We start from the raw sequence: 12,340 nt of genomic DNA, 5'->3' as shown, positions 1-12,340 counted from the left end.
AGAGGTAGATTGAGTGGCGGTGGGTCATAAACGAATTAGCATAGCTGCATGCGATATTGCATCACCCCAAGCGGATATAAGGAGATAGGTGCGCATTACTAATGTCTGAACTACCATCGTAGTCGTTTCCGCGAGACCAATTGGGTGTGTACATGAGAATATGATGTCCAACATTAGTCTCATTGCAATAACCATCGAAAGTCTTCGATGTAAACTCTCTAGCATAGTCAAATCCGATTGACTGAATATGATGATTCGGGGAGTGAGCCCGTTGTCATATGATATGTGCTAGGAGTGTAGCATAAGCAGCATTACAAGTGGACAATGACACAGCACGTGACCAGCGTGTTTGCGTGTCAACCAACATCATGAAATATTTAAACGTCCGCAAGTTGGTTGAACCAGTCCATAGAATCCCCATGGATTCTATGTAAGAACGTAACGAGTATTTCATAATATCTTACTACATTTTGCACAACAAGGGTCTTGCTAATTGAACCCAGCAAAAATCTAAACACACCCAACATTTATAAAATTATCATCTACTTTCCAAATATAACCCTAATTTCTAAACACACCCAGCAAAAACCTACGGTCTTCTTCTCCGCCAAAAGGCCTTTAAATTCATAGACACGAATCTCATCAAACTAGCGTCGTTTTGGTCCAAATTGATCTTCTCTGTTAACTTAATGAGCAAACCAAGATCGTTTCACAAAATGCATAAACACAACCAAATGATCAATACAATATGAACTAGAATACAACAAGAGGAGATGCATCACCTGCTTCATGCACAACAACCATTTCTTCAAAAGCAGTAGCAGCAACACAGCTATTCAACACAAATAATCCGAGCTCCAAAACTTCAAGCCACACGCAAGAAATCTTCTACTCAACTATGTGTTTAACTCCTCTCTATGGGGCAGGACTGAATGTTTTGTCACATAGTGAATAGGGACTTCAAGCACCTATATATACAAGCTAGATAAGTCTTCCCATAAAAGAATCCTTGATTCTAGCCAATGAGTTATTTCTGAAAGATGCTATAATTATCATATCAACTAATTAGATATTTATCTTTATCAAAATGGATTCCTAACCATATGAGTGACATACCAAAGCTCATTAGGTGTCTAGGTAGATAATTCATATATTTCCCATTTATTGTAATAAGTTTAATCAGTTTGTTATTTACTTAATGTAGATAATATTAGGTCCAAATAATATTTTACATTCTCGATCACGCTCGGCAACAGCGATGGTATTATGGTCATTTTCGTTCCAGGTGATTTGGGTTCGAGATTCTCCAGCAAGGGTGCCTTTGGGCTTGACGATGAGAATTGATTTCTGATATTGAATTTGACACTAAAATGAATCAATATGAATCATCATGTAGGGGTGAACGTGGGTAGCTTTGTATCTGTGACTGTTGGTAATGTTTATTCATTAAATTTGATGCTTAACAGTGGAGAAAAGATGAAATCTTGGATTGATTATGATACTAGTTCGAAAAGATTAGAGATAAGGTTTAGTAAGTTAGGAGAACCAAGGCCTTATTGTCCAATTGCTGCATATGGCATAGATTTGTTGGCAATGTGGAAAGATAAGGATTTGTATGCAGGTATAAGCTCGTCGAATTCGAGTGGCAATTCCTCGCAAATTAGTAGTGTGAATTCTTGGAGGTTTAGGCTGAGAAAGGCTCTGAGGATGTCACTTCCGGTGAATCCGAGGGAATATTTGGATGATCAGCATGGTCAAGATTCAATGTTGCATAAGCGGATGGCTTGTCTATTGTCAATTCTTGTTGGATGTGTTGAAAAATAAGGGTACTCATGGAAAATTAAGTGCAAAAATCAAGTGCTGGATGTGTTTAGATTTTTGTTGAGTTCATTTAGCAAGACCCGCACAACAAATGCCAGACAGACATGAAGCTATAGATGTTTAGCCGATTATATCTACTTCATTCCCAAATCTTTCGAAAAGCTGATCCATAATTTCTACTCAGTTCCTTGCTTTCTTGCAACACCAAAACATTCACCATTCCACCACAGAAATCTGAAGAAGCAAGCATGTCACCGATCATTCCCAGCTCCGCATAATGCACAAATTCTGACATTTCCTCATCCCTCAATGAACTGTTCGCATGCCGCCTTCCAACCATTAGTAGATCATAATCCCCCTGCGAGTTCATAATTGCATCAATAAGCTGTATAGAGTCCTCAACCTCGATATCTCGCCAATTCAAGCCGTCATTCCCATTATTCCTCAGCTTAAACTCATCCACCATCGACTCATCCAGCCCGGTCTCCATCTCCTCGTCTTCATTATAGTTACCCTCGCTTAATTTTTTCCGCACAATAAACTTGTATACTGTGAGGACCACATTCTGGTTGCCTAACATACGTGCTGCTAAGGCCAAAGCCTCGCGGTCATCTGGTCCGCCAATGAAAAATGTAGCCACATTGTATGAGAAATGGGACATGGTCAGCCGACCAGGCAACCCTCTTTCAACTAGTATTCCAACTGTACACGATGAATATTCCTGCACATTGTTGTTGAATTGTCGTATTGAGGCAGTCACGTTGGTGTCAACCATAACCTGGTGGTTTTCATGAAATGGGAGGATAACCAAAGGTACGAGATTGTCATCCACTAGACGGCAAATGGTCTCATGCATCGATTTATAGGGCGCGATCATAGTGAATGATTGGATCAAGACAGGTCCACTTGAGTTTTCCGAGTAGTTCAAAAAGGCTTGCATCATATGATGTGTGAGTGAATTTATTCGGTAAAATTTGTTTCCCTCCTTCTTCTTCTTATAAGGGACTAGTACAGGTACAGCCCGCCCCACAAGCTCAACTGCTTGGATAATGTAAGCGCATATAGGGCTTGCTTCTGTTGGGTTTGAGGCTTCTAGGAGGGAGGTGAGGTTGCGGATACTTTCCTCGTTGTGGATACAACAAAGAATGTCGAAAGGAGAGTTGCTTTGAACTGATTGAATGTTTCTAATGCGTGGACCTTTGGGTGATGGCCCGAGTCTTAAATGAGGTCTGTATGTGAAATGTACCAATGATGTTGCAATCATGTTCCCAATCAGCACAGATAACACTAGTTGAGTATAAACGTGTTCATTTAGGAGCTGCAGAAGATAAACATTAGTAGGAATTAACCCAAATTACTACTCACCATCTCAAGAAAGAAATGTGTAAATGTATGTATATACCTGACTATACCTCCATCGAGAGAAAAGGGTCAAATCTATAATACCCCGGATATTCAATATTATGCCGAGCAAGAGACTATTTCTCAAACTAATTTTGCAGCACAATGCAGCCCCGGTAACTGCCACCATCTTTGCCACATATGATGCACCAATGATGGCCTGCAATGTGGTAAAACTCTTCCAATCGCTAATCGACAGTATGTTTATCCTGAAGCCAATACGAAAAAAGAACACGGGAAGAAGAAGTTCAGAGACCAACAATTCAGTCTTGGTTATTAATGTTGCACCCAGAGGTGGTCCATCTGGTATGACAAACCCAAGAATTACAGGGCCAAGAACAAAGGTGCAACCTATTGCGTCGGATATAAACGACAGGACTAGAGCCCCAACTAGTATTGCTACTACATAAAACTCCTTTACTTGTTGTCCTTCGGGTGTGTTCTTAGCAATTGATACCATAAGCGGGCGTATGACATAAACAATGAAAACAAGCAATACCACTGCGGAAATGAATGTCAAAGCTCCGTGGATTGCTTTATCTTTGGTAGCTATGTCTTGTACTGTTGAGAACAACCATTGTATCATTTCAAAATGCAAAGCCGAGGACATGGCGATTTGACCCAACTCAGAATTCATAAGGTTGAGGTCCTCTAAGGCCGGAGCTATATCAGGGAAGAAAGTGAAAGAAATAATAGAAAATAAAAATATGGGGAAGAATCCCCCTTTGATTCCAGCAATGTAGGTGGCTAGCGGGTATCCAAGGCCTAAGGATACCGCAACGGTAATAAAGAACCCTGGAACACCAATCTTCAAAGAATGCTTTGTCCCTTTGATCATGCTTATGTCAAATTTTACTGCAGTTATGAACATGGAATATGTAGCGCCCAGCAGACCCATTGTTGCCCACAACGACGCATGTTTCGGATTAAATAGTTTGTCCCTTATAACCTGGTTACGCCCTAGCAGAGAAGGACCCAAGATAAACCCACCCTGAACAAGGCCGACCAACAAAAACAGTTGTTTTAAAATAATAATGATAATAATAATAATAATAATAATAATAATAATAATAATAAATTTCTTTCCTATTTTGGTTGGAAAAGCTGAAATTAATGCTTAATTCATAGATTGATTGAAGAAAAGAAAAAAAAAACAATATTAACATTGCCCTTGTTCTTGCCATCAAATCTATCGATATATTCACTCTAGACTACGTACGTATAACCCAAAAATCATGGAGGCATGAAAAAGTTTACGTACCAGGAGATCGCAAGAGAATTTGGTCTGTCCCAGAGGCTTGAGAAGAAAATAAAGTAGCCGAGAGGTCACAACGACAAGGACAATTTGGACTAGGGTTGCAGGAAATGCATAGTCTAAAGGATTTTCTTTAAACCAAAACCCTTTGGAGGCAATGGCACTCCGTTGCTCACATACTCGAAACGATATCATCTGTTCATATTGAGCCATTTATGTGCCTCCCAACAACTTCTTGATTATGCAATAATCTTAATGCTAAATGATCCTGATTGTCATCCCAATGTTGGGATAATTCATAGGTTGATCATGATCCTAACTGAACCCTATGAATTATCCAAACAGAGGTTTCTACGTGAAATTCAGTATCAACAAGATGAAGCCTCCTCGGTGAATATGGAGGCCTGGAGTTGATAGTTGAACCGAGATCGAGAATGTGATGGTGTTTCGGTCTAAGGTTCACACGCCCGGCAAAAGTTATTGTGGCAGGAACGGTTATCATTTTATATGAAAAAATGTGGAAATGTAGTCCACAAGAAAATTGGAGAGCACTCAAAGGTTCATTAGCCGAAAATTCTGTATGGGAATTCTCCTCCTAATCTGCCTAAGCTTTCAAGGATAAAGTGACATGTGTGTAAAACTACATCCAACAGCTTATATTGATTTTCATAAATATTTACTTTTTCTTCTTTGCCAATTTGCTAGATCTTGTCTCTCCCTCTCATGGAATGCAATTTTTTATGCTTCAAATCTTCAATTCCATCTATTCTCAAAATCAAAAATCTTCAATTTCATCATCCTTTGGTTTCCATGATGGGTTCATGCTGATTGATTAAGAGGAGAAGAAAATAAGGAATCTGGGTTTAAGCTGAATCCGAGTTTATATAATGAGACCATGCCTGCTGAATGTCGCTCTTCCTTTGCTTGTTACTCTTCTTCCCCCCTCATGCCTCAATTCATCTCGCCCTCAAATTTCTCTTTGCTGCATAGAATGAAAGAGTCTGCATTCTTTTCTGTCTCAAATTGATCTTAAATTGAGACAGAATTATGACTGTTCCCACCTCTAATTTTCAGTGAAAGACAATTAAGGATATATGTATTGCTAAATTTGAATATAATTCATGGGATTTTGCAAAATTTGAGTAGTTGATGAAGAAATCTTTCTGCCAAAATTTGTCTTGGTCAAAAATCTTCCCTGCCAAAGTTCATTGTCAAGGATCAATGTACTAAGATTTATTTTTGGATTTTTTGTAAGGTTCAAAGAACCATCCACCATGATCTGAATTGATTTGTTTGGATTTCAACAATTGTCTAGGTTATGCTTTTGTAGTGTTTATTGGAGATTAATTGTTCTTGTCAATGTTTCAGCTCCTCAGTCCCTCCAAACCAAACACAGGCCAGACCAGATTGGTATTCTATATGGTTACTCATATAGAAAAAGAAGAAGAAGAAAAAGAACTGAAGAGAGAGAGAGAGAGAGGCACTTCAGGCATGAAGGAAGAGAAGAATAGGGAGGACATAAAAAAGAAAATAGAAAAAGAAGAATTAACATTGTTGTAGACCATTAGATTCACTATAGCCACATGTCAAAATCTGAAGAATAGGGGGGACAGAAAAAAGAAAATAGAAAAGGAAGAATTAACATTGTTGTAGACCATTAGATTCACTATAGCCACGTGTCAAAATCTAATGGAAAGCTTAGGTAGGTTAGGAGGGGAATAGTTCAGGAGAGGATCCTCTCCCTTGTATTAGCTGGCTCAATTGCTCGTACCAGATTTCTTAAATAATTTTTCGTGTATCACAATTTTTTCGTGAAAACAATAAGGTAGCTGACGTTTTGGAGAATTATAGTACGGTTTCTCCTAATATGGTGTCATAGGATACTCTTCTTTATTTGATTGGATTTTAATGGTGACTAATTGGGTATTCCTCAATTTCAGTCACGATAGCTTGTTTCTTTTTCATTGGTTTTGTAGGAAGGTTTGGTTTGGTCCCTCTCCTAAAGTTGCTTTTTTTTCTTCTTAATTCATTTTTAATAAATTCAAATAAGGGGGAGGATGGTGAGTTTCTAGGTGTAATGGTCCTCTTCTTTTCGGAAGGGCAGCCGCTAGTCGCAAAGATTGCTAACGAAAATTTAATATCGCATCATCCCTTATTTGCTTCAGCTAAAAAAAAAAAAAAAAAAAAAAAAAATTAAGGTTCATTGACACTAAGGAGATAAAAAGTCATCTAATCTAAATTCATTCTATCAAAATCATTTATATATAACCGCTTCATCATTGTAGGGTTTGAACGAGTTCTCTATTTATTTATTTTTATAATAAACGAGACTCTTTTTCCTTTTTTGAATATATTTGGAGAAAGACCAAACTCCACTTAAATTCAATTTTCTACCTGCCCAACTAACAGGAAGAACATGGAAACAACGTGACTCCTGATTAATTAATTTGAAATTTTAGCATCTCAAAACAAACCCATTTGCTTGTTTTCAAGGTTTTTGCCTCAAAAACAAAGTAACGAAGACAAAAACCTAGTCTTTCATTCATCTAGGAATGCTAGCAACTTTTCCCTTTTTACCTTTCTCATTCATTGCTCGCCACGTGTACTCCACTATCCATAAAAATCAGATAATTAATAGGCTTGAAAGACAACTTTTCAATTTCCCTCTATACCCTTATTTAATTTCATCTGTGTTAAAACTCTTCAGTTATCTCACATTTATCAACTTCATTTAATGCTCATTTACCAAATTTTAGCTTAAAATTTGTCCACTTGCTCTACTAACTGTTTTTTAACCCCGTTTACCCAAAACACTCTAAGGGATTATTTCCTTAATACCCAATTAATTATTTTTTATTAATTTTTGAGACTTTTTTGCCCTCTCCTTCAATCTCTCTCCTCTCAGTTTCTTTCTCTCTCTCTCTCTCTCTCTCTAGACGACGTCGGATCTCTCTCTCCCACCCTCCATCCCTCCAGCAGGTCGCCCACGACGCCGGCTCTCGCCATCGCCGCGCCGAAACTCGTCGTCGTGCTCTCCGCGGCCAGGCTCGACGCCAAGCCGACGGTCCTCGTCGCTGAGAAGCTTGGCGAGGCCAGGTTTGACCTTCTGAAGGAATCGACGACCGCCAATAGAATCGGGTACGTCTTCGATTTGCTTCTGTCTCTCTCGCTGGCGACTGATCATCACGGAAATCGCAACTTGATTGTATCTCCGGTCCCGGGCTGCAACCGGAGTCGTTGCAATCGGAGTCAAATCAGTGTGAAGGCAAATGGTCAGCCGGAATTGTTGCAAAATGACTGGAATTGTGGGAAAAATCGTCAACCGGAGTCGAGATTATTGGGGGGCAATAGTGTGTCTTAATTGTTGTAAAGTCTCTATAATTGTGTTCAGTGATATTTTCCTTTGTGTTTAAAGACTGCTTCTAATGTGTTTTGGTATTTCTGATATATTATTGGGGGGCAATAATCTGTTTATTGCGGAGCAATAATATATTTGTTTTGTTATTTTTTGGAGGAATATGGGTGATCCTTTTGTTGTTAGGTGCATTTATTCTTGTTAAGAGGCCACCCGGGAGGTCTAGGGTGAAGCGGTTCAAGTGAAGTGGAGAGTGTGAAAAAAAAGCAAATTCGTTGTGGTCTTAAATTCACCAAGTATTGAATTTGAATACCTGTACTTTTGTAAACTAATTTAAAACCAAACTGAGTTACTTTTGACCATCTATAAAAAAATTATTGGGGGGCAATAAACTTTTTATGACCCCCCAATAAACCTAATTATTTTGGTTAATGAATCTAGCAGCATTTTGTTGAAATGACCTGTTATAAATGAACCACAGTTAAGACATTATTGCGGGGCAATAATCTGTCTATTGTCTCCCAATAGACCACCCCAAAAATCATCAGTTTCTATCATTGACAGATTATTGTACTTTAATAAACTCAAAACAACATAAGACTTATCAAAACTTTAATTTCAGTGATTAATTAACCACAGTTAAGAAATTATTGGGGGGCAATAATTTGTCTATTGCCCCCCAATAGACCACAGTTTTGACGTCGTCCGAGACCTGCAAGCGACACCTAGACCCGATTCCGGCGTGGAGCTTCGGAGCTTCCCGGACATCTGACGAACAAAACCGGCGAAGCCCAGAGGGGTTGGGATCATGGAGTTGGATGGCGTCATCCTCTGGTAGTCCGACGGTGGGACAGAGCGGTGGCGGTGGAGGCCGACATCGATGGTGGAGTGGTGGGCGTGGTGGCTTAGAGAGAGAAAGAGAAAGAGAGCCTGACATGAGGTTAGAGAAAGAGAGAGAGAGAAATCGATGAGGGGGAGGAGAGAGAGATATGAGTGTAATTTGTTAATTAAAATGAGGGCAATAATGTCAAACACTGTTAGATTGGGTAAATGGGGTTAAAAAACTCTTGGTGGAGTAAGTGGGCAATTTTTGGCCAAAAATTGAGTAAGTGGTCACGGCCCCTTTTTTTTTTCTTTTCTTTTTTGAATTGTTGTGGAACTTGAAGGGTTTCCATTGACGAGGAATCCTCCAATCTCATCTTTTATCTTCACCGGGTCTGCAGGCAACAACGAGTACTAGTGGTGGTTTTCAAAGACAACAAAGGCAACTAATTAATCTAAATATTCAGGTTTTGTTTCTACTCTGTTTTGCAATTTAACCCATGATTACATGTGATTATGAACAATAGCTTATCTGGTGCATCTATTTATCTAAATCCCAAACGAAATGAACTTCTATCAGGCGATAGAAATTGAAATTTTTTTCCCGTTCTATATATATATATATATATATATATATATATATATATATATATATATATATATATATATATATAAGGCAACGGAAGACTAATCCATTGATGAAAATCATAACGACCTCACTCGGTCAAGCATGAAGGGTACATACACCCTTCATATTACAATGCAAGCTCATCAAGAACTCAAAAAACCAAAAGGAAATCCAAAAAACTAAAGTTCAAACCAAAGAACTACCAGCAAAAGCAAAAAAACCTAAAAAGCAATAACCCTACAGCTGCCAAAGTGTGACACCTCTTTGATTCAGTTGACGCCTAAGACCCTTCTGGTGTACGCCGCCCAAAACAAACAAGCACCATCACACCCTAGTAGTCATAGGGGATCCTCTCCTAATCAGCCTGGGAATCCGGCGGAGCTGTCGCTCCCTCAAGCCGTCCATGCACACTGCTAGGACCATCCTCAGTAGAGACCATGGACCTGGAACCACCACACACAGACACCGCCGACTTAACCTTGTTCCTATGTCCTCGAGGCTTGCCATTCTTCTTGTACACCTTGGGAGGCGACGACACCTTCACCTCCACCTAACCATCAGAGGAGAATTACAACCCTAGGTTTTCCGGTTGTAGAGTGCCCGGAACCAAAGCTAAACAATGTTTAGCTCGTTTACCATCATCCGCATCCTCCTCTTCCCTAGGGCGACGCATCCCAACCACAGGGACAAGAGCAGAGGTGCCTTTAGTCCCAGGCGAAGATTCCACCTCCGGGAGAGGACGAATCTGCACTTGTTTCTTCTTCAACAAATTAGGAACCTTGAAAGTCGAAAGCAAGGAAGGAAAGGGCTGGGAATTAGCCCTAAAAACGAGCCTTGGGAGAGCCGGCCCCGGACCCTGCTGCGAACCATCTTCCACCACAGTGTCGGTCTCCGCCACATCCTCCCGTGGACACCTTTGTCCTCCATGATTCAAGAAAGCACACAATTTGCACCTCCCCAAAAGCCGCTCATACTGAAACCTCAAAGTGAGAACGTCGGTAGGCGAAACCCTAACACGACGATCCAAACGCACCGAGTCATTGATGGCCAAAGTAATCCGAACCCGAGCATCACCACGCCGGATAGCCGATGGATCCACCTCCAATACCTCACCGATCGTTCCTCCCACCAGCCGGACAGTGGGTTCCGTCAAGATACCCAGTGGAAGGCCATGAATCCCAACCCAGATCCAAACAAAGTCAAGCTTCACCTCATCAATCGCCGAAAAACCATCGTAGTCGTTCAACAAAATCATAGCACTCTGAAAACCCCACGAGCCACCCTTCTTCACCCGTGTAACATCACCACTACTAGAATTTTCCTCATATACATCGGCCAGAAACCGATGTAAAAAAAATTTTGTACACATGTGTTAGTGGGTGATGTAAAAGATCGGAAAAAAATAGACATCGGTTAAAAACCGATGTCCCATATAATAATAAACATCGGATTATGTTCCAGAATCGATGTTAAACTGCTATTATGATCACAAATTGGTGTTTTTAGATATTGTTAAACCTTCATATTTTTGCATTTAATGCTTAACGAAATATAGGTCCAACAGCACTAGTATTCATTTTAACATCGTTACTCATTCTAGAAACGATGTGTTATATTCTTTTACACATCGGTGTTTTTGAAGTTTGCCTGCTGTTTATAAGTTTTACGGGTACTTGCCATATATCACACTATTTAAGATTGAATCTACATTCTTTTGTATTACGCGACCGATGTTCATTAATTTATTAAACATCGTTTCCTTTTATGAAGCGATGTCCATTTTTCTATTAAACATCAGTTTTTGAGGTTAGCACCGATGTTCATACTTATACTAGACATCGGTTTTAATTTAATAAATCGATGTCCATTGATTTGTTTTACATCGTTTCTTACACAATGTCAATGTCCATTGCGTTGTTTTACATCGTTTCTTACTTAATAACTCAATGTCCATTGAGTTGTTTTACATCGTTTCTTATTTAATAAGTCGATGTTCATTGAGTTGTGTTACATCGTTTCTTACTTAATATTTTGTTATCCACTGGCTAATGGGACATCAATTTTTTCTTTTAGAACTTATATGACTTCATTTTTATAGTTATAAACTGATTTGTAACTATTGCTACGAAATCTAATGAGAAACATATCGTAAGTAAATAAATTTTGATTAATATTGATGCTCAAAGTACATAACAACATCTCAAGTATTTCTATGCATAACATGTCGAAATAAAACACAAATTTATGTCTAAATGGTACATGATACTAGAAACATAAACGAAAGCAAGCCTCGCCATACTTATATCCCATTTGTTCTTCTGTTTTCACCTGCAAATAAAATGAAATGAACAATTAGCTATAACAAGAAAAACAGAAGGAAAGAAAGGAAAGGAAAAGGGAAAGACAAAAAAAGACATTGAGCTTACAAGACATTCCTATCCTAGCATCCATAACTACTGCTGTACTCGTCATATTATAATGCAAACCAAGTTTCTCACTATGCCTGCTATCTGCTGTGGTAGTATGGTTACAAAATATAACCAAGGAGAAGCTAGAAAGATTGGCGAGTAGCTGACATATTAGTTGGCTGTTTATAAAAGTACATAGCAGAAACTAATACCATTATGGTATAAACTCAGTTTGTTTCCAGAGATGACTAATTGGGCATCATACCCACTTCTGATTGCTCCTAATTATTTGAAGTTTTGTATTAATTTAATTACACCGAAAGAAAGAAGATGAAATTATACTGACCACTATATCCATGAAAGCACCGACATTGTCCCAATTCACGATTACAAAAACCTCGACCACTGCAGTCATTTTTGCAGCCACTCCCACCTATTAACTGCCAACAGAACAATTAGTTAACATGAATACTCTTCCCATAAAAATTGATATTCACCTCACATATCTCCAAGGGCTTATAAAAATAGAAGAATAATAATAACATTTTTGTGTCATCTGGTTTCATAGATTAACTGAGTAAACACCCATTCACTCCCACTTCTCTTCCCACCTCCTGATTCAAACTTGCAAGGTATTCATCTCTATGTTT

General features: G+C 39.0%; 2 protein-coding genes across 2 annotated transcripts; one reads left to right on the top strand and one right to left on the bottom strand.

Moving 5' to 3' along the window:
- The first annotated feature begins 1,380 nt into the window (after window positions 1-1,380).
- LOC133716914 (L-type lectin-domain containing receptor kinase S.4-like) lies at window positions 1,381-1,824 on the top strand. The gene has a single exon (XM_062143550.1). The coding sequence runs from the start codon at window positions 1,381-1,383 to the stop codon at window positions 1,822-1,824; it is 444 nt and encodes a 147-aa protein (XP_061999534.1).
- Window positions 1,825-1,840: 16 nt separating this feature from the next.
- Window positions 1,841-4,948, bottom strand: LOC133713533 (cation/H(+) antiporter 15-like). The gene is made up of 3 exons (XM_062139575.1): window positions 4,484-4,948; window positions 3,224-4,213; window positions 1,841-3,139 (listed from the first exon to the last, which is right to left on the bottom strand). The coding sequence occupies exons 1-3, from the start codon at window positions 4,688-4,690 to the stop codon at window positions 1,961-1,963; spliced, it is 2,376 nt and encodes a 791-aa protein (XP_061995559.1). The 5' UTR covers window positions 4,691-4,948; the 3' UTR covers window positions 1,841-1,960.
- Window positions 4,949-12,340: the final 7,392 nt, after the last annotated feature.

The sequence above is a fragment of the Rosa rugosa genome, chromosome 6 (genome assembly GCF_958449725.1).
Source record: "Rosa rugosa chromosome 6, drRosRugo1.1, whole genome shotgun sequence".
In the NCBI taxonomy this organism is placed as follows: domain Eukaryota; kingdom Viridiplantae; phylum Streptophyta; class Magnoliopsida; order Rosales; family Rosaceae; genus Rosa; species Rosa rugosa.
The sequence above is the reverse complement of the archived record's forward strand: the minus strand, read 5'-3'. Positions and strand labels throughout refer to the sequence as shown.

Bases quoted from the DNA above. Each gene is read 5' to 3' on its own strand.
- LOC133716914 (XM_062143550.1), top strand. From the start codon at position 1,381: ATGAATCATCATGTAGGGGTGAACGTGGGTAGCTTTGTATCTGTGACT.
- LOC133713533 (XM_062139575.1), bottom strand. From the start codon at position 4,690: ATGGCTCAATATGAACAGATGATATCGTTTCGAGTATGTGAGCAACGG. The intron at 4,214-4,483 runs GTACGTAAACTT...GGCCTTGTTCAG, and splicing joins AATTCTCTTGCGATCTCCTG to GGTGGGTTTATCTTGGGTCC. The intron at 3,140-3,223 runs GTATATACATAC...TATCTTCTGCAG, and splicing joins CTCGATGGAGGTATAGTCAG to CTCCTAAATGAACACGTTTA.